General features: G+C 38.8%; 1 protein-coding gene across 6 annotated transcripts in view; it reads left to right on the top strand.

Annotated features, from left to right (window-relative positions):
* vti1a (vesicle transport through interaction with t-SNAREs 1A) overlaps window positions 1-27025 on the top strand; it is a 117555-nt gene that overhangs the window by 1628 nt on the left and 88902 nt on the right. For 4 of the 6 annotated variants that reach the window (XM_031315302.2, XM_031315306.2, XM_031315305.2 and 1 more), the window contains exons 2-5: window positions 4096-4154; window positions 5079-5189; window positions 20745-20822; window positions 26093-26113. In XM_031315302.2, coding sequence (XP_031171162.1) covers window positions 4096-4154; window positions 5079-5189; window positions 20745-20822; window positions 26093-26113 — 269 coding nt within the window. The remainder of the gene's footprint in view (window positions 1-4095; window positions 4155-5078; window positions 5190-20744; window positions 20823-26092; window positions 26114-27025) is intronic. The other 2 variants (XM_031315303.2, XM_031315307.2) reach the window with 1 other exon arrangement.

Genomic DNA, 27025 nt, shown 5'->3' with positions numbered 1-27025 from the left:
TAAGCACAATGGTCTACCCATATCCACAATCCACAAACCGATTTTTAAATGGGTGCAACAAGCACAGCCTTTTGTATACAGGGTAGCCTTATTATGATGGGATAGATCATACACTCATGTAGTACTGCTAAACACAGAGGTAGGAGCCTAATGACTCAAGCTTCAGTATGTCACAGGGCAAAAAGGCTTTAGGGCTGAGAAATGTTTTCTCTCTTCTTTTTAATATACTAGTCCTTTTAATATACATTTTGTTTTATTTAGGTCACAAATTAGATTGTTACAGACAATCAGTTGATTGTACATCATACAGCCTTCAAATTATAACCTACCCCAATTAAAGAGGAGCAGTGTGGAGCAGATGCACCTGTTTTACCCATTATTAAAGGCATACTATGTAACTTTTCCCTCTTCGGTCCGCCTACAGGTTGGACATTGGAACTACAGCTCGCGCGGCTGTAGTTCCAATGAGACAACCTGTAGGGGGACCAAAGAGGGAAAAGTTACATAGTATGCCTTTAAAACACATGACTCTTTTACGTGCTACATCTACAGAGCCGTTAAAAACAGACATCATCTCTGAGCCATCATTGTGCCAGTATCACGTAGTTGTGCTCTGCAGCCTATTTGTTCTTGTAAGTGTGAAGACACAGATCAAACTCTGCTTTTGCAATGCACATATAAGTTTGAGTTTCTATATGTCAGTGATCACAGCTGGAAGTGGAGGTAAAATAGTTTGCATTTTTCTGAAAAAAACACAGAAAGAGAGCCAGCATCTTAATTTAACAGCAAGTTTTTGCAGTGTGAATTACACTGCATGTTTTTGAATTAAGATCAACTGCTAAAAGCCAAGATTATATGATAAATATGAAGTATAGCATAGATTTTTATATAATGAACTACTATAGATGCAGTGACTCTGACTACTGCTAGCAGTTTGTTTTCAGTTTTAACTGCTAAAAACAAAGGTCACACTGCCTCTCACAAAACCTCACCTGACTGAATATTTCTGGTTTGGAATTGGCATCTTTGAAGATTCATGGCAGCCCATTTCACAGTGTAATTCCACATTGCTTCCTCTCGCCATCTGTTGAGACTGTGTCAGAGTAAGCCCATATGAATATGCACAAAGCCAGGAAACGCATTACAACCAGAAGTAGTTGTTCAATGTCTTTTGCCACCAACAGAATAGTTTACAGTTGAATTTCAACCACTCTCCTTCTCATTAAGGTTTTTTTTTTCTTCTTTCCTTTCTTAATTCCCTCTGGCTCTTCTTCCTGAAGTGGTTGAATTTTTCCCATGGTTTGGCAGCCCTCTATTTAATACATTACTATAGCTCCAGACAAAGGGCTTTTGTCATTGCTGTTGTTGTATCTCTCCATTTCACATGTGCACAATTGCTGATAATGGCTAGGGCGTGTGGAAAAAAATGTCCTTGACTGTCTTCATTCATGCAACAATGAAATGAATGTGTGTTTATATATTTATCTGTTACCATTCCCCAACACCTTAGAGTCAAAGAATATTTGAATAAGTATACAATGAAATGTTAGGCCTTGTTCCTTGAAACATGAATGCCATTTTGTTACATTTGAGTGTTTATGGCAAGTGATTGCCTGTCAATCATTGCAACTCAAATATGGAAAGAAAAATGTAAAAAAACATTTGCCAAGGCCTACTTCTTTGTTTGCCTTACCTCTGTGTACAAAACATCCGTCCGTCAGCAGGTTGTAGTCTTGGTAAATATCCATACATATTTCACAGCCCTCCAGCCCACTTGAAGTTTTGTTTATTTCAGTTATTTAAAATGTCAAATGACAGCTTGAAGACAGGAACGGGGAGAGAGAGAGGGGGTACGACATGCAGCAAAAGGCCTTGGGTCGGATTCAAACCTGTGGCTCTATCACTTTGTAGAATATATCTGAAATGGAGTTAATTTAAAATTAACATTTGAATTGAATACAGAGTTTTGATTTTATGACTAAGTGAGAAAATTGAGATTGGTCCTACTCTGTCCAATACTGACATGCTGATACTTACAGTGTCCTCTCAAAAAGATGCCTAAAGTGATTTACTGAGGTTGCTGTCTTTTCAAAATCGCTAAGTGCTTTCTATAGTTCCCTTTTTTTTTTTTTTTTGCTCATAAGGCTGATTTCTGTTTTTCATGTAATATAAGTTGTGTGTATTTGGCCTGAACCTTGGTTAGTGACTAATACCCAAAAGGCATTTTGACTTGTCACAGTAGGAAAAGCATAGGTGTAAATGATAAAATGAATGATAGCTGAATTGCACTTAACTGCTTTTGGTTTGAGGATCTTGGTGTTATCCATGTTGTTTCACTGTCACACTTATGTCTCAAATCCATACTACATACTAAGGCTAAGCAGGCTTTCAGTATCTATTCAGTTAAGTATACTTAAACCACACAGTAAATATATAAATTTATGTGTGCTGCTGATGGTCACTGTTTTTAGTTCTCCCACAATGCAATGAACATAAGAAATGGAGGAGCTGCTCACAGCTTTTTGTTAGAATAAAATGGTATGTTGATATTTTTACTACTACATCAATTTAATATGCTGATTAGTTTGTTGTATATATTGTATATAATTATTATATAGTATGAATTTGGGATGCGCCGACAGTCATGTCTTACTTGGACACTGGGAACTGAGCCATTGCTCATGTTATTAGTAATACATGTACTTTTCCCACTACACGTCAACATGTCTGTTGTGAAAAAGGCTTATTCATGATTTGAAGCAAGCACATTCAAACATTTGTATGTAACCAGTAAACATATTTTTTCTTGATAAATGGCTTTAACAATGACGTGGTTATTAATCTGTGACTATACCTAAAATGGAGGTATTCAAACACATTTTGTTATTTATTTCAATGTTTCGGTCAATCGTCTCTCCATTTTTCTCTCCGTTAAAATTAGGGGTGTAAGAAAAAATTGATACACTTGAGTATCCCGATATTTTATTTTGCAATACTGTCAAAAATCAAAAAGGCAATATCGATTTATACGTTCAAAAATATTCATGTAAGACAGTGGCTCACGTTTATGTTGTGTTTAAACCCCTTACCGCTAGATGGCTATGCTGAGACGCACCACTAGTGTCCTTGCCTAGCAGTGCCTAGCAGTGCCTGACTTTTTGCTAGAAGCTAACAACTTAGCTATGGCTGAACTTTGGCTACTTTTAGCATATAAAAATGAGCGCACTAAGAACCTGTAAACCACAATCCCAAACTGGCAGTTTGATTTTCTGTGTACTGAATTGTTTACCTAAAGTAAACTTTTTGGACTTTTATGAACATCATGTCTTTTTTTAAATATTAGTTTTTCTAAAATTATACTTAAAAAAAATCCCAATATATCGCCTTCCGCACAGTATTGAAATATATTGCAATATATTGAATCGTGATACGTATCGTATCGCCAGATTCTTGCCAATACACAGCCCTAGTTAAAATGTTATTATGTGTTCATGATGATTATGTGTTCATGATGATTGTTTTAAACTTTTAATGATGCTTAATCGCTAAACTACCAGACCCGACTTCAACATTTCATGTGGTTCACTTTCAGGGCAAAGTGCTAATTTCAGAAAAACGACCAGTTCTTATATGTGCAGAAATTAAGTGGTAGTGTTCTAAAGATGGGATATACTGTAGTTTACATGCTTCTTTGGAGCAAGTCATAATGAGTTTCAATAGGTAAAATGGAAGAGCAGCTATGGGGTCAGGTGCAGAACGGTGCGTTAGTCATTCTGAGTGGGACTCATACTTCTGGCAAGTGAGCAAAGCTGACACCTCCCTTCCCTTTGAGTTGGCACGGGGTGTCTCACTGCTCCTCAACATAAACCAACAAATGCCTCATAGACGCCAATAACTAAGAGACATCAAATGTTGGCTCGTCGTGTAGAGAGAATGTGTAAATATATCTTCAAATGTGTCCTCGTGTGTTGTTTTCTCCCAGTCTTTCTTTCTCTCTCCCCCTCTCTTCCCCCGTTGCGGGGGAGTTAGGTCGTTGTCATGAAGCGCTGTTCCTCTGTCGGCTGATCAATATGTTGCTGTTTTTTTCTCTTTCAGAGGAGAAGACACAGCTGGTTCTAAATGTCGACAAACAGCTTGAAGAAGTCAGAGAGTTGGTAAGTCTTTGATCAGTAATTTTCTCCTCTTCCCATTTCCTAAATAATGAATTTGTGGAAAGAGGGAGGGGACAATATTCACTGGCACCAGACAACAGCACCTGTATTATCCTGGTGGTGACATGACATGCAGACACACACACACACACACACACACACACACACACACACACACACACACACACACTGCACATGGAAAGGAGGCTTCCTCCTCACATGATTACTTTCCAGTAATCTGCTTTTAAGTGACACCCCTATGACACATTTCAACCCATTATCTCGAGGTGGGAGTCTTCATGTTGCTGTTTAAAAATGAGCAAAGTCACCTGACAGAGACAAATTGTTGTTGCAGTTGTCTTGTTATGTCACAGTGATTAGTTTCCTCCACATCCGCCACAGAGAGACCTGTCTAGCCATGCATCAAATGTACTTTTACTTCATTCACTGTGACATTGTTGGGCCTGTAACTGTCGCTGCAATGAAGGGGCGCTCATATTTGATTGTGTATTTATTTACAGAACAGCCTTTCTCTGTCACAACTTTTATCACAGCTGAGTGACGTGAGCGGGAGGCATTTTCTTTTCACAATCAACATTGGAACATATTAAAGTTAATGCCGCTGAAGTTACACATTTCAGAAAGTTTAATATTGTCACAATTTCTATCTTTAGCAGCTTTTTGTCATAGATGCTATCCTTTTGTGAGACCTAGATTTTTTTTTTTTTAAGCATCTGTTCAACAGTGCTATAAAAAGTATGATTAATTAAAAAGTACCTTATCATGATGTAAATTTGGATCAGAATGAACTCTAAACCACTCGATTTTGTAATGTTTTATATACCAAGTTTTTGTTTTTGTTTTAGAAATGTAGTGTTAGCCAGGAAAATGTTTTGTTAAATTAACTGGATGAACTGCTGGTTTTAGCTGGAGCAGATGGACCTGGAGGTGCGGGAGATCCCCATCCAGAGCCGTGCCATGTACAACGGCAGACTGAAGAGCTACAAGCAAGAGATAGAGAAGCTCGAGAAAGACTTTGTAAGTACTTAAACACCTTCTTAAATCTTTTTTTGATGGTTATTTGAATATTACAAATATAATGTACATCATCAACATTTAGAAAATCCTCTTAAATTTCAAAATGGGCATCTGTATATATACTATTATATACTATTACTATACTATTTATGTACAGTATATGACTTTCTGTAGTTATAAGCTGTCACCATCTCAAATCCTTTGTGGTTAAACTTTTACACGCGCATCCATTGTTTGCACTTTCAGCCAAACTCTCTATCTCGCTGTCTCTCTCTCACTAACACACATACTATCTCAAACACACACACACACACACACACACACACACACACACACACACACACACACACACACACACACACACACACAAGCAGTCCTACGCTGAAACTCAGTGGTACATCCACCGAGTTTAATTCAGAGTTCGTATTTGAACTTGCATGTGATGCCTATTAAGAACAGGTTGTTTGTGTTGTTGCTGCAGAATCTGGCCTTGTTTAGTAACTCATAAATCACTGGATGTCTGGACTTGATCTCCAGCCTCAAGCAAAGCTTAATGAACAGCCCAGTCTTGATAATCGATAATTTGATAGAAATGAGCAATTATTTAATGTAATTCCAATGCTTGCTTATTTTCTTCTTACCTTTTGTAGCTTTTACCTATTACCCTAAGTTAAAAAGTATCTTCATTCATTGCCTGTAGTCAAATCTTTACCTTGCAAAAATGTGTATCTTCAATGATATCTTTTTTGTTTTCTGTTGTCTGTTTTGTTGTGCCGGTGCTCACAACACGATAATAAACCCGTAGTGTAAATGCAACCGACGTTGCACTCGAGACGAGTCCTTGCACGAATCAGATGTGATGTAAAATAAATCCACAACGTTAGAATGGGTTGGAAAAATAAATACTGAATTGAACGAGGCTGACCTGGGACAAAACAAAATGAAATGAGAAACTAAACGAAAACGAAAAATAATGCAGTCAATTATGACATAATTCTCACCCATATACACCTACCTACCACTGACCAACCAAAATAATCTGAATTAAAGCCTGCTTATATTTCACCTTAATCATCTCAAACACCTGCTCAATACCTCATTTCAGTCACCCCAGAAATCTCTTTTGAATCAAATTTGGGAATATAACAAAGAACAACGTCCGCCCTAGCCTGGTTGACACCAGACCCTTCTCAGTTGTAACTGAGAGTGGGTCTGGGCAAGGTTCATTCACAGCCCATTTCCAAAGGGGTGTCACTAACAGACGCCGCTCAAATGCCTCTTGGACTGCAATTGGCTAGTCCTTCAACCAATCAGACCAATGATCCGGGTGACGTAGCAGCGACAGCGGCATCAACGGGTTGCTGCCGAAGCGGTGGCCGTCATGTTGAACGTAAACAAAAAGCTGCTTGCCGTCGCTGCTCTATCGTCATCGTGTAAAGCCTGCCTCAACGGTTGTGATTGGTACCTCGATTTGGAAAAATTGGAAATGGGCTTGAATAGGCTCTTGGCCAGACTGACTTGCAGAGCAAATCTCAAATTTGCCGGAAGTTCGTCAGGGTTTTCCCAGGCTACGTCCGCCCCCCAATCCATCACTGTTCCTACTGCAAAACAAACAAGTAAACATGCATAAACAACCCATTTGGATGGAGATATCATGTGCTAGTGATCTGTGAAAACACCACAGAGATGTGCTAACTGAGATCACAGGAGGAGATCTCTGTGCCAAGACAGTTTGCTTTCCTCGCCATGGGCATTTAATTGGCTGACGATTAATCTTCAACTTTTCTTCTCCCCACACTTACCATGCTTAATCATCAAGCAGTTAACACCTGCAGTGACTGATATTGTTGCAAATTCTTCATTACATGCATTTGTATGTCTACCTGTGCAAATTTAACCTGGAAAAAGTTTGAATTTCCTCCATCCACTTTATAAAACACAATGCTGCATGCACAGAACATGACTAATACTTCCCTATCACTGCATACTTATGTGTCAGGGCCCACAATACTGAAATGCAAAGCAGAAGGTTGCAGTAGGATAGTCCTGGATAAAGAATAAAAGAATATTGCCCTGCTTGTAACTTTGACTGCCCAGTTTAACAGAGTCATTTTAATTTTTACACCTCTGTGTGTGGTGTCGTCAGATCAGTGTGCATTTAAACCAGGATCAGCCACCCTCGCACAGTAACATCTAGGATATCTGATCTCCTGTAAATCTGATGCAAGTGTTCAGAAGGCACGAACTTCAGCCCCCTCCGATGTGCCTCAGATGTGCCAAATGCTATAGCCGAGCTCAGCCTCTCACTTCCTGCAGGCCTTGGGAGGACATGACACTCGGCTCGAAAAGCGCCTAGTGGAAAAAAGGCAATCTCCTTTCTTTTTAATGTAAAAAGCTCAAGCTTTGTTGTGCTTTCTGTGGATATCAAGGCCTTTCCACTCCCTCACTACCCAATCTCCCCACAACCCTACCCCCTACTGGCCTCCCATGTGTGTCTACCCCCCTTAACCTGCTCTCTCATCCTCCCATTCACCCGTGGTTTGAAGTCTTCCTACCACCGGTGTGCCAGCTTGAGACTTCATTCCTGCTCCTTTCCAGACAGGGCCCGTGTCGACCTCAGTAACCCAGCCATTTCATCCAGGAAGACAACTTATCAAACGGGCATCCCAAAGGTGTATATATGAGATGTAGCTTTGTTGGCTTGGCTGACCGCTTCATTGTGATAATAGAGGGGACAGTGGGGGTCGTAAAGGTGCTGGGTCGTGACAAATAGGCATTGCAGCACCTAAAGGGATGCCAGTCTGACAAAAAAAAGACTAAGTCAGAGTGAAAAAAATTAAAAAAAGACCAATGAAAATCCTATTTGATGGAGTGGGCTTGTCTTGGTCAGGGGAATCAGAATGGCATGGCTCTTAGCAGTGGCTTTGATCAGGCAAAGAAGAGGCTCAATGTAAGCTTAATTTAATGAAATCTATCGGGTAAACAGAGCCACCATCCTCAAAGGGCCACGTTTGGTCCGTCCCAGCAGGGAAGGTGGGGGTCTGCTGTGTCTCACAAAACACTATCCACTTTTGAGGATGTGACTCAAATGATGTACCATGCTTGTTGTAAATGTGTGATGTCTCTGACATGGGCATAATGAGGTGTCAGCCACAAGCTGTCATGAAGCAACATTGGCTCAGAGATTTAGAGATACTTTGTCAGTCCTGGAAACTCTGTTGTCAGTATGTATTTTTTTTTTATATCAAAGCCCTTCCTTTCTTGCCTTTTTCAAAAGGTGTACCATGTTGTATTGTTGGTCTGTGCGTGGATATGTTTAGTAAATAGCAAATATCTTCAGTCCAATGCAGATTTCAGTGAACCTACAGTCAACAGTGTGTCTTAAGTTATTTTAAATATCATGATGTCACTGTTAAAACAGGATTGAAACAACTGTCTAACCTTCCAGCTTGATTAGTATATTAGTTGAATGTTGCTTCTCTATATTTATTTCATTTATTACTCCACATTAGCAAGTTAGAACCATCTTGAATACTTCTTAAAGTTAATCATTAAATCTGCATGATATTTTTTCTCCACCTATTTTCAGTGCAGTGTTTGGAAGGGCCTTTTTTATAATGTGTTACTTTTACTTGTGATACATCAATATACCTCCAACTCAGCTAGCTGCTGTGGTTGTTGGTCTTATTTTGCAGCAGATGGCGGTATTGCTCTAAGAATTCTCTTCAACTTAAGGTACAGGACAAGGACAATGTTGGGAACATTTAGTAATTACTCAGCCTTTCTGATGTAAGAGTGGACTTGCTATGATAAATCCTTCCACTTATTACTAAGTCTGACCCTTACCCCTTACCCTTTGTGCTTTGTATAATAGAGATTGAAAATAATGTTACCAAAAATGTCCTTGTGGTAAAAACCCATTTAATGCAAAGTACCTTATAGTAGTCTGGCTTCCAACTTCCAACTGTATTTTCTGTAGTTTGTCTCTGGCCAGTCACGCTCTGAAAGTTAATTAAGGAAGCAACTCAAACTATGAACAAAATAGTGCCTCCTTAGGAAAGTTAAATGTCTTTTAAAAACTATATTGTAAACATTTCCCTACTGTAACTCTCATATCTTCTCTCTCAATTCATCTTTCTGACATGTTGCTGCTAATATTTCACCTACTTAAGTATTCTTTGTTGTTGTTGTTGTTGTCTTTTCAATAGCAAAAACACTTCTGTTCCAAATGTGAGAGGCTTTGAGTTCGAGGATCCTTGACTCTGATAAAGGTTAATTGGTCATTAAATATCAAGCTCTGATAAATGTTATTGTTGAATACTTCACATCTTTCTGCCATTAAGTGGGAATGGGTGCCAGTAATGGTCAAGGCAGTTTTGTTAATGGCATTCGGTAATTCTTTGGTACAATGTATCAGATTTAATTGAGTTGGATAAACCCCACTTTTGACTAAATGGAAAGCTATTGTTGTCATAATATGCTGTATATGATTTCATCAAGTACCATGAATTCATTCATTTTCTAGCACCAGTGCTCCTTTTACAAATGCATATCATTACCCAGTCTTTATATGATTATACATTTTGTTATTATAAGATGTAGAAAATGTGAGGAGGTCAACTTTTGAGTCACCTGAAGTGCAGCACTTACCTTTTGAAAAGTAAGGTTGAAATTACGATGGAACAATTGTATTCTTTTTCAGTCATTCCTAGCTTCATTTATTCCATAATGGATATTGCAATAGTTTGTGTTTTCTGATATTGAATCACTAAGCCAACTCTCACAGGGATACAACTATTACTTCCTAATATCTGATTGTCTACTGGGGGTGTAACAGTCCCAGTCCAAGTGCAATGTCTGGACTGCCTTTTCCTTTTAATAAAAACCTTTCAGATGGAATGCCATCTAGTGTCTGCCCAGGTATTAATTAATGCATTTCCAAAGAGTCAACTAACTTTGAAATATTGAACAGTTTATTTACCAGGTACACATGGTAACAGGTGAATGGAATAAAAAACTGTTGGTGCTGATTCCATTTCTTTTATTTTTAGTTTTCTTTATACCTGGATATATGAGTTTCATAAGTGGCTTTCAGGGGCAAACATTGAGTGCTGTATTTAATGAATTGGCACATTAGACCTTTTCTAAGAACAACTTGTAAATAAGGAGAAATGGTTTGATTAAAATGAAGTAATTAGACCAGTTAATGATTAAATTGGATGTGTATCAAATGTGGACATACCTCAGATGAGACCAAAACAAACTACTGTAACTCGTGATTTGTATTTGGTCCCCTATTATCAGAATACATTGACTTGTTGTAAAAGAACTAATGAATGACTCTTGACTTCACCACACACAGATCAAGCTGCATGTTTCAGTTGCCAGTAAGAATGCTATCAGAAGTTTTCCATAAGCCTCTTTTCCCTGTTTCCAAACCCCAGAGCTGTTTGTTGCCTCTGCATCTGAAGGTCATCCACGATCGGTTCATCATTAGCAATGAATTAACATTTTTCCAGGGTTTTTGAAATGCCATATAAGGTATGGGGTATTGCCTCTGTGTGCATGCATTTCTGTTCTAGTTTGGACTTTAGTGTGTAAACTGGTATTTACTCGAAGCATACTAATACCTTGGAATGTATCCCCCCCCCCCAAATATAACCAAAAAATAGATTAAGATGAGGCTGCTGTATATATGTTTATGTAGATATTTTTCTTATTTTGTTTAGTGGTCATGGACAATTCAAGGTTATGGAGACTATCCAACTTTAGCTTTAGCCATAAACTTATTATGTCTGTCACAATTAGCAACCTAAATGACGAAAGAAGAGTTTGCAATGTCATTTATCAGAAAGTTGTGTATTCGTCTTTTTCTTTTTTTTTTTTAAGCCAGATGCTGATAATCATGTTGAGATTTAGGTTTTGATGGGAGACTTTAGGACCACTGTACTTCCCACACTTGAACCACACTAGTAGTAATAAATAAATTAGCATTGTTGTAATCCATCTTGAAGGGTTGTTGTTGTTGTTTGCCCCCTGTCCTCATTATGGTGACTCCCGAAAGCGGACAACATGACAGACCAACATTAGTTGAATGTTAGACACTTTAAATCGCCTTAGGTTGCCTTGGCTTACTTGTTCTTATTAAACACAGAAGAGTGAAGGCAGATTGACTCTTTTCATGGTTTGTTGCTTAACAACCCATCAATGACACCAAAGTCTAATCATTCATAACCAGTTTTAAAAGGACTCAGTTGATGGGGATTTTTCCCAGTGCAGATTTAAGTAAACAAATAGATATTCTTCTCTACTTATGAATTATGTCTTTTATTTGGAAGTTGTTGTGCACAGTATGTCTTCCTCAAGCCCTTTGTGGATTTGGGGTGTTGGAGGCTTTTCCATGTCCTCTTTATGGACACGAAGATGGGATTCATTTGCGGATTAGCCTTTTTTCACTCATGTTGAAACCATTTTTTCATGGGTTTGATGGTGTAATGGCAGCAGTGGGTCAAATCTGGGTTGAAGGACAGTATCTCAAGGACAAAAGGATGTGTTGTCCAGAAGTGCTGTGTATCATATTTGATTATCAGAAAAAATGTGAGTGAGACCCAACCAGAATATCATTAATGTGCAATAGTTACTTTGTTTGTGATTAAACTGCATGTATAATGTTTTAGGTGTTTAAATTATAGGAGACAGTGATACCTAATCAACCACACTGAAACTTGCTGGTTGTTTTGTTCTTCCCTACATGGTGAATAGGTAATTATAGTTATAATTTTGTTTCCAAATGAAAGTTTTATCGATGGTTGATTCATATATCTTTCAAGCTGAAAATGCCCCTTTTGGCAAAGTACTGGTGGTCATTTCATGACTTTGAATAGCACGACAATGCTGTCAATCAGATGTGATGGCAGTTAAGTATCAATAGAGGATTCTTAAAAGTGTCCCAGACAGAGAAGTGGGAATACATTTTGGGGACCTTTGCTTTACTGTCATTCTTTTGAGTTTTATGGTCATTAACAAGATGAGTTATTGTCAGTAGTCGCCTCGCAGAAATCACATAGCCTATAATTTGTAAGCAGATCACCCCGTACTCCCTCTCCATTTCTTCATGTTAACACTTGTCTGTATGGATGGGGTATCTGCATTATGCCTGGAGCACAGGTTTTGTTTGGCAGTGTGCAAATTTGGCCGTTATCCTTCCACGCGATCGTTTCCTCTCTCGCTTATCTCTCCTGGCCCCTCCAAAGTCGCTGTACTTCCACACACACTGACAGTGATCAGTATAGCTTTCAGACGCTTGTCTGGCTGAGTCTGCCATGAAGCGAAGGCCCTCCGAAGTCTCCTCGCTGTCCTCAGGGCTTGTGTGATTGAGTGACTGGGGGCCAAAGATAATAAGGGGGAAAATATAAAGACATGGGGCGATGATATGATAACACCCCCTTCCTCCTCCTTCCTCTGCTCCCTCTTTTTACTCCCCTTTCCACCTCCCCTCCACTTTTCCTTCTGTTCTTCTTTCTGTCCTACCCCCAACTTCCTTGCACCGAGCCTGTCCCACGCAGTGGTATAAACCAGAAGTGACATGTGACACCCACTCCCCAGTGATGTGCTGACAAGCGGGTACTAGAATAGGTGACAATGTTTTCTTTTTTTGCCAGACTGGCTTAAGTATGGTGAAGGGATTCATGAAGTATTAATGAAATATATTATGAATCATTGGGTCTGTGTTTTTCCTCTGTATTTTAGGCAGTGACATTTGCTTTTTAATAAGTAAGCCTCAGAGAAGGCGAGAGTGAGGAAAGGCGTAAATAGAGAAAGAATACTTTACTTTGCATCTTTACTGCCGTTTTTTTTAAAATATAGTTAAAGCTCCATGTTTACAAATGTTGTAACCCCTGCTTACACTCCCTTCACACAAACACACACGCACATGCAGACACACAATTAAACTTAGTTTCTTCCTCTCATCCTAAGTGTTTCTAATGAGGGAGCATGCCAGAAAGAAAGGGAAAGGGTTTTTGCTCACAGCGACCAACAATTTTGCCTTTTCTCTGGTGTTTTTGAAGCCTGCAGTGGAATCTGGCTGTGGCCTTGATCAGAATTACATTGGGGAAGATGAATTAGGGTTTCTTTTTCAATTATCCCAGAGGTTGGCCACCATTAGAGCATCAGCCTGCGCCTGCAGTGAGACTAAACTCTATAGTTTTGTTCCCATCATTAATAGAGCACTTGTTTGTTCTGCATTGTCAAACTTTTTGTACATTTTTATTTCAGACATGATCTGTTTCCCAAAGCACATTCTCTGCTATAAGTGCTTGTATCAAATGGCCAATCATTTATTATTATAAAATTAAAAAAAACTAAACTTTTTTTTTTAATGTTATTTTTGTGAATTACTTTGCAGTGGTTCTTTTTTTATTATCTGCTACTTTTTTGTTGAAGAATGAACTGCAGATGATTGTTTTTGTGAATGATTCAGCTCCAATCTTTATTCCTGGGTTGAATATACCATGCTCTTTTCTGTATAATTTAGTTTTTTAAATAGCTTAAGAGGTGTAAGCAAGTCTTCTTTGTAGCCTTCAGTTAGCTATTTCTCATACTTTTTTGAACTACTGTTGTAAATTCCAGTACAAAACCTGCAGACTCCCAGGAAACTGGTGAGTGTATTGGGAAGTTCAGAAGGGCACATGTTGGAAGGGCTTTGGAAGGGGGCCTTACTGGCCTCATCAGCATTTGAATGTGTTCTGGCTACTGAAATAACAAAGTATACATAAATATATAGAGATAATGATCTGGCTAAGTCCCTATATGTGCTGCTGTATTCTTATGCTAATGAGGGAGCTATTCAGCACCAACAATGGTCACATTACAAGAAAAGGCAAAGCACTGAAGGAGATAGTCTTCTGTGCGTGTCCACTGACGGATACGCACATGCTCAGCAGGCCCGACTCCTCTCCCTTTGTGTCTAGGTTTTTTTTTTTTTTTATTACATTTTTCAATTTTAGATAACACTCCAAGAATAGACATCAAACAAAAATGAATCATAAATCGAGGTCAGGTGTGAACCTCTTTCCAAAGCAGAGAAAGGGTTAAAAGTGAAGGTATTTCTTTCTTTAAAAAAGATGGGAAGGCTGATAGGAGAGGAGCTCTTCTCAGCAGAGGGTTCAGTGAACCATATGTAGGTAGCCACAGGCTAATGGGCCGGTTGGTCCCTGGCTTGCCAGGTATCCTGCATTGCACATCTCCTAACACCCCCCTCCTCCTCCACACACACTTTCTCTTTCCTCGTCATCCTCCAACACCCACCTTTCCCACCCCTCCCACCTTCACTCTGTGAAAATCCCTCCTCCACTTTCCTCTAATCTCACCTTTTTCTCTGGTGCTGACCCAGGGAGGCCCACTTTATTCCCCACTGCACGCCAGAAGCCAGCGTTGTGATCGGAGCCCGAGCCCCTGTGCTGGTTCCCCCTCTCCTTTCCTCTTCTCTCTCCTTGCCCTGGCTGCCCGCCTCCCCGACGGCTCTGCTCTATTGATTTACTCCTCCAACCAATGCTGTCTGTCTCTGTTTTGCACCACCAGCACCTAGGTCCCTCATCTCTATAACCCTCCCTCTTTCCCCATTTTCTCTCTTTTGCTCTCTTCTTTCTTTCTTTCTTTCTTTCTTTCTTTCTTTTCATACTTTCTTTCTGCCTTTCTTTCTGTCCCCTCCTACACAACCATAGGCTAAAGGATAAAACCTGACCGAACATGAGAGAAGGAGGGAAAGAGATGGAAGGATGGAGGTGTGGGAGGGGAAACAGGGCCTTTGATTTTTCATTAGAAGCGCCTCCATATTTTAATATTGGGTTTAATCGGGCCGTCATGCCTTTAAGAAATAACCATTGAGAGATGATCCCTCGGCCTTCAAAAAGTATATGGCGCTTCTTCAATCAAAGCCCTCCTTGAATTTGCTCTTTTGTTTGGAGTTCACTTGCAAGCCCCCCCCACTCTCTTGCCGCCTCTCGGCCTCTCGCTTTGTGGGTACAGTCGTTAGGCTTATTGACTGATCTTGGCTGTACTTAGCAATAGAAATGACTTTGACAGGGAAATACACCACCGGTATCACAGATGTACAAGCATGAAAGGCCCCTATTCGAATAGTGTTGTCTTTTACCAGCAAACGGCTAGGTATTATCCCCCTAGAGATAAAATCCTGTTTACTTGTGGTCTAATATAATTTTGTTTGGATATATTCAGTGATACAATGTGAAAATAACAATTAACATTTCATTTTTTTAATTGAATTAAACTAATAAAGACATTTATTTTTTTTACAGTTGTCTCTGATCGTGTCAGGTTTTCTTTAGTGACGCAAGATCTTTTTAAAGCTGATACACTCCGTCACCCTAAAAAAAAAAAAGTCTCCTCACCTCATACCTGTTTAGATATGTCGCAGGCTCATTTATTACCTCGCCTCAGTTGATCATTCACCTTTTATTTGTGTTGTCGGTAACGGCTTCTCTGGGACTCCTTCAGGTTTTTCATGGAAGTGGAACACAATGCCGTGTGCGTAGAAGCCACCGAAGCACCAACCTGTGAGCTAATGAGAGGCCCCATGCTGTTATCTAAGGCTCCGGCTTCTCTACCACTGCTGCACTTCTATTAGGGGAGAGAACACACACCAGGCTACCGTTCACATATGCTGCGCGTGTACATTCTCTAAAGGAGGTTTTCCTGGGATGCAAAGGCTCCCTCGTTCATACAGTGGCACACACACACACACACACACACACACACACACACACACACACACACACACACACACACACACACACACACACACACACAGACAGACAGACACAGAAGTGGAGGATTCGATGGCACCAAAGACCACAGTTAAACACAGGCACAAATGACACCCTCCTGTGACAATCCCAATAGTAGCTTCTTGCCTTTGTCTGATAATAAATCAAATGCAATAAAAAAAGAGCACTTAATTGAACAACCAATTTGTTTTCGTTAAAGAAGAGTAGAAGATACTAGACAACAATTTGTGTGTGTGTTTTCCTTTGTGCCATGTATGTGTGTGATAAACCCCTGCCAAGCAGAGATGCATTATTTAAGATGCTGTTGTGATACTTGTGCCTGCTTAAAGGTCTCAGCTTCCTTTTAACGCCATGCCGCATCAGTTCACCTCTGCCCCCACTTGTGGGGGGGGGGAGGGGAAACCAGAGAGGGACCTGCTGGTACTGGTCCACACATCACCTGGGAAAATATCACAGCAGGGAGAGGAAAGGAAGTGATATAGATAACCTTTGAGTTTAGCACACATGCTTGTGACCATAAAGCAGTGTATTACCCCACATTATTGTAATTTCATTGCTGACTTAAGACTTTTGTATTTTTCAGTTTTTTACATGATGTTTAAATATATTAAACTCAGAAAAAATATTTGTATTGGTGTGCATTTCATGCTCACTTGAAAGTTATTATTACAATTATGGTTTTGATATGTTCCCATGTTCATAGAGCAGCTCTAACAGTTAAATAAAAACAGGAAAATGAAAGGTTGAATACCAGTTTCAGAAAAGCACATGGAGCTGGACATAAGTGTTATTGGGTCTACATTTGGAAATGGCCAGCCGCTCTCCTACTGGTGAAAAAGCCTGTAATGGAACATACCGGTATTGTAAATTGAAAATGATTAATTACTCTTCATGCTATGCCACTAGCCGTGTGTGCAGGGCGAAAAGGAAAAGCTTGGGAAAGTGGAGGGAAAAAGCGTCTGCAGAGGAACTTCGGGGCCCCTCATTACACTCTGCCCCTGGGTATTTTTACGCCTTTTATTTCCCATCTAATGAACTGTTTTCATTTTTCAGCTTTCCAGGCGCCACAATTATTTGCGCTTGTCCTTGTGGCACTCGTTCCACTGGGCAAAAAGCAAGAAGGGGAGTTGGAGGGCATTGATATGTGTACATGAATCTCAGTTTATTTGATTTTAATTATTGCGATTTTTTTAAATTTTTTTTTTGTAGATAGGGAACTCTTCTTTTACATTACAAACAGTGATTGTTGACTGCTTGAAATTAGGAATGGTCATTGTTTTAAAATCATCAATACATTTTTTGAAAACAGATGTTTTTTTAAGATTTACTTTCTTCTTTCTGGTGTATGTTGGAACTTACAAATCATGTTAATTTAGGCAATATAGACCCATGCATGCTCATGTACTAAAAAGAAATTGAACACAAAGGAAAGATCCATATAGTTGCTATAATTCAATAAATATAATTTGCTGCTCAGAGGATTATGCCAAGCTAATTAGCATATCTGATATGAATTGTTATGCATGCATATGTAATTACATTTTGATGGGTAAAGAAGCGTAGTTTTTTTCCGTCTGCTATCCATGTCAACAGAGGTAAAACGTGTGTTTTTGACAGGACACCAGCACCTCCATCGCTGCATTTGACGGGATGTGTAGAGTTTTAAAGGCAGGCCACTTTGCATAAAGTTAAGATGTACCTTTGTACTTTTCTTGTGTGCTTCCGGGAATAGAAGCAAATTCTCACCCAAGATTAAAAAAAGTGACAAAAGACAGACCTTTCAAAAGGATTAAAAAAAGCTCTTTTTTTCTTTTCTGAGCAATAAGGAATCTTCTGAAAGCGCTCATTCTTTTTTAGATTACAAAGCCTGATTAGTTGGTTTTGTCTTAAGATGCAGAGCTCAGTCTTTACATTCTGTAACTAGAATGAGAATGACAAGTTTTTTTTTTTTTTTGTTTTTTTTTTTAATAGAATTGAAGATTTTTACTATGGAGCAGGTATCTGATGTTTGTTTCTCTGACCTCGAGTGATCCTGTTGTCACTTAGCAATTTTTTACTTAACACCCAAACTTATAATCAAAATCTGTTCCTGTATTAAGCTGTCAATAATTGCACAGCTGTTTATGTTTTACATCAAATAGGAAGACAGTAATCACTCAGGAATTTGTTGTTTTCCTGAGAGGGAATCCAAAAACTCAAGTGTATACTGTAGGTACAGGGGAAGTAGCGGCACACTTTCATTTCAGTGACATTTTCCATTCTTCATACTTCCCTTTGTTATCTACACTGTTCTCATTGCAGAAACGCTTCGTACATTCATCTGTAACAGACAGCTATTTAGAAATACCAAAAAAATCCCTGCATATGGTTTGAAGGCGATGTAAGCCTTAACATTCAAATCAATGCTTCTCCCAGGCTTCTTCGTCTCAATTACTGCTGAAGTCGTCTTTCCCCCTAAGTTGCACTGCAGCTCTTTAAGATGAAACTCGACTTAAATGGAATATGTGGGTGTTTTTCTGGCAACAAATATGTGTGTGTGTGTGTGCCTTGTGTACAAGTGTACATGCTAACTTTTGATGCTCATTGTCTTTCTGGTTTGACTCAAATCTGAAATTCCTTTTAATGTCCAGGCAGCAGCACAGTGACCACTTATTGACCTCTGAACCGAAGATGGAGCTGACAAAAAATATTGACCTTAGAATTGAAATTTAAAATCAGCCGGCAAGTTAGTTACATTTTATAGATGATCTAATTTTAGAGGGACAAAATATTATCACTTTCATTATTTTTTAATATACCTATACATTGTCTGCAGACATTTCAACAAATGAGGGGTTTCAGAAAAAAAGGAGAAAAAAATCAGTAATTATTATATTATGTATGTTTAGCGACATAGATATGTTATTGATTTTAATGAAAAGAGTGTTGGGGAAATTGAAAAAAAATCAAGTATGATAAATTCATGGATGAAACGTTTTTTTCTAGATATTTTGGAATTTGTTGTTGCAACAATTATCACAAACCTAAAAGTTAATAATTTAGCTAAAATGTTGTATGGCACAATCTCAAAACATTTGCAAAAACATCTTCAAAACAGCACATTTTGACATATTGCGCCTGTGTAATGTGGGTTGGGGGGGGGCAATGTTGTATTTTATTTGAGTCTGTGCTGCCGATCTTCTCTTTTCCCCACAGTGGGCATTCTGTGGTTAGCTTAGGTCCCTGTGGTTGAGTATTGTTTGGGTGCGCTCTTTATCTAATGGGTTTTGTGGTCTGGGTCAATCAGGCCCTGCGTCTAGTCAGTAATTACTCCAGAGCACTGTGGCCCTCACCATCACGATAATAACAGCCAAATCACATCAGCCATGACTTTCCACTCAGTGCTCCAGATTATGAGCAGACACAAAAAAAAAGAAAAGAAAAAAATCAACTGGCTCTGCTTGTGATGGTTCCAAAGTTATTTCAATCAAGGAACTTTATACAGTATCATCACTCATGAGGTTAGAATTGACTTATCCAAGTTTGATTTGTGCTTCTCTTACGGAAGGCAGCATCAAAGTAATTCATGCAATAGCTTCTTCAAACTTTTACTGATAATAGAAAGATACGAGGAAGCATATTTGAAGAAAAAAATGTCCACACCAGGTAATTGGTGTGTTCCCTTCCCTTACTTTGTTTTATTTAAGAGTCGAGAACTCAGAAAATATTGAAAATGGAAAGAATTTGTGTTGAGAAAAAGTGATATTTGTCTTTGAATTTGCCCACCTCCTGCAGCCCACCTAGAAACCCTGTCAAGGCAGGGAGAGAAAGCGAAGGAGGCTTAGTAAACACTTTCTGTGTCTGCTGCTGCTGGTGTGTATTTAGTTTAGAGGGCATGCCAAGAGTTTTTCCATGGGTCGGGCGTCTGTAAACAAGCGGTACAACGGCAGCCCACTCTTCGACAATCGGAGGTGGCACACTCTGAAGTGTGTGTCTGAGTGTTTGTCTTTTTGGGTTTCTTTTTTTTTTTTTTTTTTGGACATGGCATTTCCTCTTATTCTAGCCTATCTGGAGGCAGAGAAAGAGAGAGAGTCAGAGAGGGTTTGTTTGTGTGTTAGAGAGAGGCAACCCCAAATCCGATGGGCCGCCAATGGGTGATGAATTATTCCCTGTCTGAGTCTCAGCATTGGTGTTATCACAGAGCCTGCCACTGCACTAGGATGACAGCGGTGACAACCCCCAGAAAAGATTTAGCGCTGACAAGTGATACTTCCTCATAATACATGGCCCTCTCCCCTGCCCCCCTGTTCCACAATCTTTCCATGCACACAAGATGAGGTTTTTCATTCCTCAACTTATATTTGTTTAAGTGGGCAAAGTGGAGGGGGGGGGGGCTCTTTGCCATCACTTCTGTGGCACAAGTGCACTAGGTACAGTAGATCACCTTGGAAGAGGCATGTGCACAAACCCAGACATGCTTGTTTTCAGTGTTGTAGGGGCACACACACACACACACACACACACACACACACACACACACACACACACACAGTCACACTCACACACATATGCACAACCTGCATGTGTATGACTCAGTTTGTCACCAAGTTCCATTAGGGGGCTCTCGTGCTTAAGGAATGCCTGTTGTGTTTTTGCATCAACGACAGAACTAAGCCATATTTCCCCACTTGTTTTCTTTTTTTCTCTCCCCTGTTTCTCCCTTCTCCTCTTCTTTTTGTCTTTCTTCCTTATCCTCCTCCCCCTGCAGAAAAGGTCACGTATTGCCTACAGTGATGAGGTGCGCAACGAGCTCCTGGGGGATGACGCCGGCTCCTCGGAGAACCAGGTGAGGTGCTAATCAGGGGCCCAAACAACACCAGTGTGGGTGGCTGACTGGCCCCAAGGGTGAGGAGGTGGGCCCCTCATAGGGGCCATTGAGAGCTGAAACCACAGTATTGTCACCAAGTCATGCGGAAGGAACACTGTTTAATGCAAAGCTGGGCTGCTGTGAGTGGGCTCAGGGCATGGGACCAGTGTCTGGCCAAAGCCAGATTGTGACTGACACACAAACACACACGCACACATGCACACCTAAACACAAACACACCATCCAACACAAATTTCAATCGAAAAACCCGGTCTCCCCACCCCAAACGTCCCACAGCTGTTCTCCAGCCGGGTGTGGACTTAGGCCAATAATAGATCCTCCATCGAGGTCCATACACAGACATACTAAATTTGCTAAATCTTGTTCTCCGGCCTTTCTTTTTAAACTCCAAGGGTGGCGAACCTGCACAATGCTGATACTCAAAATGATTAAGAACGCAGGTTCATGTTGTGGACAGTTGATTAAAAACTTTTTAAAAATCATAGAAATATTTTGGTGCAATACTCCATTCAAAATTATCCTTTAGCCCCTAAATACTGTAATTTATTATTTAACATCAGCTCTTAATCAAAAATCCTAAATTCTATTTGACTTCTTTATGGTTTTGATCTATTATCTATCAACATATTCACAATTGGTTTGTTTATTAAAAGACGATGACTGACATTTTGTTTGAAAATCAGTTCAGTGAATTTGAGGGATATAAACAAGAGATAAAGACCACATTAGCAATTCTCATTCATTGTCAGCAAAGTCTACAAAAGATTCATTCACAGCAGTTACAGAAGTGGCAATGAAGAAGAAAAACAATTATCTTGAATTGTGATCTTAATTGCCCAAAATATGCCACATGTTCTTTTATACTTAATTTGTTTTGAATTTTTCTTTTGGAATAGATGTAGAACTGCATCAAAACAACGATACATCAACAGATTCAGCAAACAGCGCTTTAACATTTAAGACGCACTTACCTATTGCTCACCTGCACAGCTGCCACTCATACGCAGCTGCTCTCAACTATGACCAAACGTCTTTTGACTAATTATATATTACCTTTCCAATCGCTGTCAACTTGCAGGGGTTACTGCATCTCAATGCACACACACACACACGCATGCAAACTCACTCACGATCACATATAAATGCATTGCAAATAAATACTTTGCATTTACGTGCACATTCCAAAAAGAAGGAAGACAAAGATGAATACTCCAATGCATATTTGCACATTTAGTCCCACAGTGCTTTATGTGAGTATATTTAGACGATTCACAGCTAAGTAAGGCTAAATAAAGTTGTTGTTTTTTTGAACATTTCCCTATTACCATTTCAATGATGACCCATGAACTACACATCTAAGAAACATATGTATCAAGAACCAAGATGTGTAATTGAAATGCATATTCCTGGCAAATTAGCGAGACACAAAAGTGACTCTGACATTTTTTGCAGAAGTTGGAAGGAGATTTGCTGTCAGAAATGTCATGTTTGAGACACTGATGAGTTCTATCAACATCCTGTCAAGGAAAAGTGGGAAAAAAAACATCTCATTCCATTTTAATTTTATTTCCCTTTCATTAAAAATGTATCCAAAAATATTTAAAAAGTAATATTTATAAATCTAGAATTTACACATCTCAGAAAGAAAATTGTTGGAAAAAAAGTATTGATATAGAATTTGATATAATTTGAATGATGTTATACATTTATATTCTACATTTTGGGAATTGCGGTTTTATTGTTGTAATTATCATTTAATTATTATTGACAATAATTATCACATTTATTTCATATTGTTTTATGTCAAATGATTGTATTACCTAATGCAAAACAATAAAATGTTTATTTATCCATGCATGCACACATGGAGGAAATGTCAGGAAAAGTAGAGGTAGCAGAATGTGACATTTAGATTTGTGAACACTATCCACAGCTTCATTCCTAATTCTCAGTTCACATCAACATAATGTTAATTATGAAATGTAAAATTAATTAAATTGAATTAATGTAATACGGTAAAAACTATATTTACCCTAAAACATATTTATTTTTGGGAATTTAGCCAAAAATCTAAGCTATACTAAGTGACCTTTCATTTCTTCATTTTATTTATTTTCCCAATTTCTTTTTGCAAAAAGATGACCAGGACTCAAAACCTTAATATGTTTAAAACATACAATATCAATTATTGAATTGTGAAGAACACAGAAATAATTAGCAATACTAATGTGCAACTTTAAAAATTGTAATTTTACATTATATCTAAAACACACACACACAAAGCCTCAGAAAAACTTCCTGCTAGGGGCAAAAGGAAAATAAATAGATGGTATACTTTTCCCTTTTTACTCCAGGTGCCGTATTTACCTCATTTTCATTTAAAAACTTGTGGAGATAATACTTGTCTTGGTCTTGCTGTGAGTGGAGTACTCGGAACTTCAGAGTTTTTTATCTAACGAGACGGCGGTGATAGGAGAGGGGAAAAGATGGTGGGGGCCGGTGCAAGTCGGTCAATTTAATTCCTGGCGATCTGAAAGAGGTCAGGATCATTTCATATAGCCCTGGCTGAGCAGATCATTACCAGTCACAAATCTGTTGGTTACATGGCAAGGATTTATAGCTAAGTAAATAGGCAACCGTCATAAGTTCTGAAAATGGCGTATTGGCCCTGCGATAATGGCTAAAGGACGATTTAATAGAGTTCGGCATTTATTCGTTATCTGTATGCCGACAGAGACTGAATTGGCTCTATCACTCGTTTTTTTTTTTAAATAATGTGGTAGGCTACCATTGCACATTTTTTCTTTCCGTTTCCTCTGCATGCAACACACGCACAAATGTTGGTGCGACACCACACACACACACACACACACACAGACACCACACACAAAGCAGCAAATGCACACATATTTTCACACACGAACACTATACGGAATAGTTTCAATTTCAGTCACAGCAGAAGGCTTGGCCACAAGAGATTGTGCTGGTTTGAGCCGGCATGGACCAGATTTTACAGGCTACAAAGGAAGCAGATTACCACTTGTATCGAATTCCGTATTGGATAAAAAAAAAATCTTTTGTTTGAAAAAAAATTGCTGATTATCATAACAGAAAAATTGCAGCAGTGCAATTTTGAATACTGGCTGGCATCACAAAAACACAAGGAAAGGCGCTCATGCAGGAGTAATTATAACATTTACAATATTCTGTATTTACTGTTCTGTATCTCTTGAGCGACGCGAGCATCGTTGGCTGTACTAAAGAATGGATGCCAAAGAAAAATAAAGCTAAACAGGAAGGAACAAGAAACGCAGCTCAACATGCTCCTCGTATAGTTTTAACAAATCCTCTGCGAGCACTTGCAATCAGTCAGGCAGCACAAATGAGCTAGAACAAGTTTTGTTTGGTACCCATTGACTGATGGCTGAGCTGGGGTGAGGGATCGCGAGATCTGCTGGGTTTTTTCAAGCCCCAAATAAGCACATCCACAGTGTAGTTTTAAACTTTGGCCTCTTCAATAATGTATTCTTAGTGGGGAGTTGTTGCTCGAGTTAGAGAAGACACTTTCCACTCTTAAGTGCGTCTTGTTAGTGCGACATTTTCAGGGGAAAGAGCTGTTTAGAAAAACATGCAGTTATACTTGTTTACCTCCGACATTAGAGATATCGACAATATTTTTATATTTGCAATAAAAAAAATTTATTGGTGGAAAAAACTTAAACGATACAAGAACTATTTTTGAGATGCTTCTAAAATTACAGAGGGGGAGTGCTGTGACAAATGCAAGCTTGTAATGTGTGAAGTACTTAGTATTTTAGTTTGTGTTTTTTATAGTATAGATTCCTCCTGGATTTATTACCATACCACACATTTCTTTGAGTGTGTTTACCAGTGGTGTAATATAAATTGAGGAGAAAAATGTATGCAGTACAGTATTGTCTTTTGGTGTTTAGGATTTTAGTATAATAGGTGCAGATGTTGAATGTTAGTTCTTTGATTTATTCTGGTCAGAAGAGCTGGTAAAAGCAGCTGATGTTTCATTTTCTCCTCTTTGTCAGTTGTTTTTAACCTTAAAGTTAGCAATCAAGCTTGTAATTCAAGATCTAAGAACTCTCACCTTTTTATATGATACACAATTATTCCAGGCTCACAAAATTTAAAAATAAACAGGACAAGTAACAGTGGCCCGGAGCCTTCCTTTAGATCTGGTAATCTTTAATGTTGGCCAAGAAATGTGGATTTAAAAAAAGAAAAATCGCCTCCTATAAGGCTTACAAATCAAAACATTTGTCCTTCTCCTTTTTTCTGCCAACCTTGTTGCATTCCCACGATAACCCCCAGCCTTCAATTCTCTACAGCCCTCACTTAAGAACAGGCCAGGGAAGCAACCTTTTTAATTGTGATTAGGCATAATTAATGGCAAATGGGATTATTTCCCCTCCTTCAAATGTCTGATTCATTATCAGTGATGCAAGGGTTTCCAGGACAGGGAATATGAATAGCATTTCTTATTTACTTCACTTTAAATTTGCTATGCTCTTTCATCAAAAATGTATAGCTATGCTAAGATTCATTTTTCATGATCTGTGGCTTTCCCAATAATACGCTGCACTGTATGTACAGTGGTAGCCTCATATTGCTTTCCATACATAATCTAAACAGCATGCACCTTTACTTAGATGCATAAGCTACATGAAATATTGACAACATATCAGCATTGATAAACAGCGGTGCAAATGGAGTGGCTCAGCATTTCTCCAACTCTGTTCCAAAGGGCACATATTTCTTTTTATCCCTTTCCAGAGAATTCAGCAAAATGACAGATACAGTTTAAAATGTTGAGGAAAAATATTTAGTAACTGTGCAGACTATACTTTACTGATTTCTTTTCTTTTCTCTTGCTATATCGACTTCTGTGATGTGACGTCCTTGATAATGTTAGTTGATATTGCAAGTCGAGCGATCCATTCCATCTCTTTGTTTAATGTGACAGCGCCAGGACTTGATCTTTGTTTGTTCAAAAAAGTCAGCCCGAGCGGCGTGTTTAGCTTCGTTTAATGTGTTTGTCTTGTGACTTTCCAAATGCTAAACATGCAAACAGATAAATCGTCAGGTTAATTCTGTACCCAGCCACATGACTGATCTTCTTCCTGTCATGTTTCTGCTTTTTTATTGCTCCTTCACTCTCTCCATCTTTCTCTCTTTTCCCTTTTGCTCTCATGATGCAGTTGATAAAGTTACGCGAAGAGGTAAGTGCTTCTCTGCTCGCACAGTTTAAATTCTGCGTTCCCAATGAAATTTCAATTTGCCCTTCTTTCTCCTGTAGAAAATTACAATTTGCTCATTTGGACTTTATTTTTTTTTTTTTGCATGTCTGATTGAACAGCTTACAAGCCAAGCCAAAGATAATAAATTCACCAAAGGCCAGTTTCTCCAGTTACCTTAAATATCATAAAGATAAGATGTTAAAGATATTATTTCTGATATGCCTTTTTGAAGACAAATATTGAATGAGGCAGGGCTTAGAGTAGCTTCAGTTATTGGGCCCAACACAGATCAACTTCTTTGTTTCAAGAGGGATTTGCTGCTTTTAAGATTCACTCTCCCTTAATGTTCTCAAATGGAGCCACATTAATTGCTTTCTGCCTTTTGTAATAAGTTGGATTGAGGTTATTATCAGTGATATATGTTTTTAAGGCTATACATAATAACGGACTGTAGGGTAGTTCACCTCTGGTCACCACTGCATTAACATCACCACCATTGCCAAAGATTAGTGAACTCAAACCGTGCCATTTTATTTATATGTATTTCATTGTTCATATTCTATAATGTGCATTGTAAGGTACCATGCACAGTATGCAATGGAATGAAATTGCTCAAGTCATTAAGTATCAACTCAAGTGTTATTGTTGGTGAAAACATGTCAAACGGTCAGTTACTGTACATTGCTGGCTCGTAGATATGTTACTATATGAACATGCAACACCTAAAAAAAAAAAACTTGGTTTTGCAGATAAAAGTTAGCGACGATACACCACGCCAGCAGAAACAAGAATCATAGTTGGCTTGTTACTTAGCAGATTAGCTTACCAAATACTATCGTAGGTTTTTTTTTTAATTTAATTATCATTTTCAATTGATATAACCTTTCATAAAAA

The sequence above is a fragment of the Sander lucioperca genome, chromosome 22, assembly GCF_008315115.2.
Source record: "Sander lucioperca isolate FBNREF2018 chromosome 22, SLUC_FBN_1.2, whole genome shotgun sequence".
Lineage (NCBI taxonomy): Eukaryota > Metazoa > Chordata > Actinopteri > Perciformes > Percidae > Sander > Sander lucioperca.
This window is presented reverse-complemented; position numbering and strand designations above follow the sequence as displayed.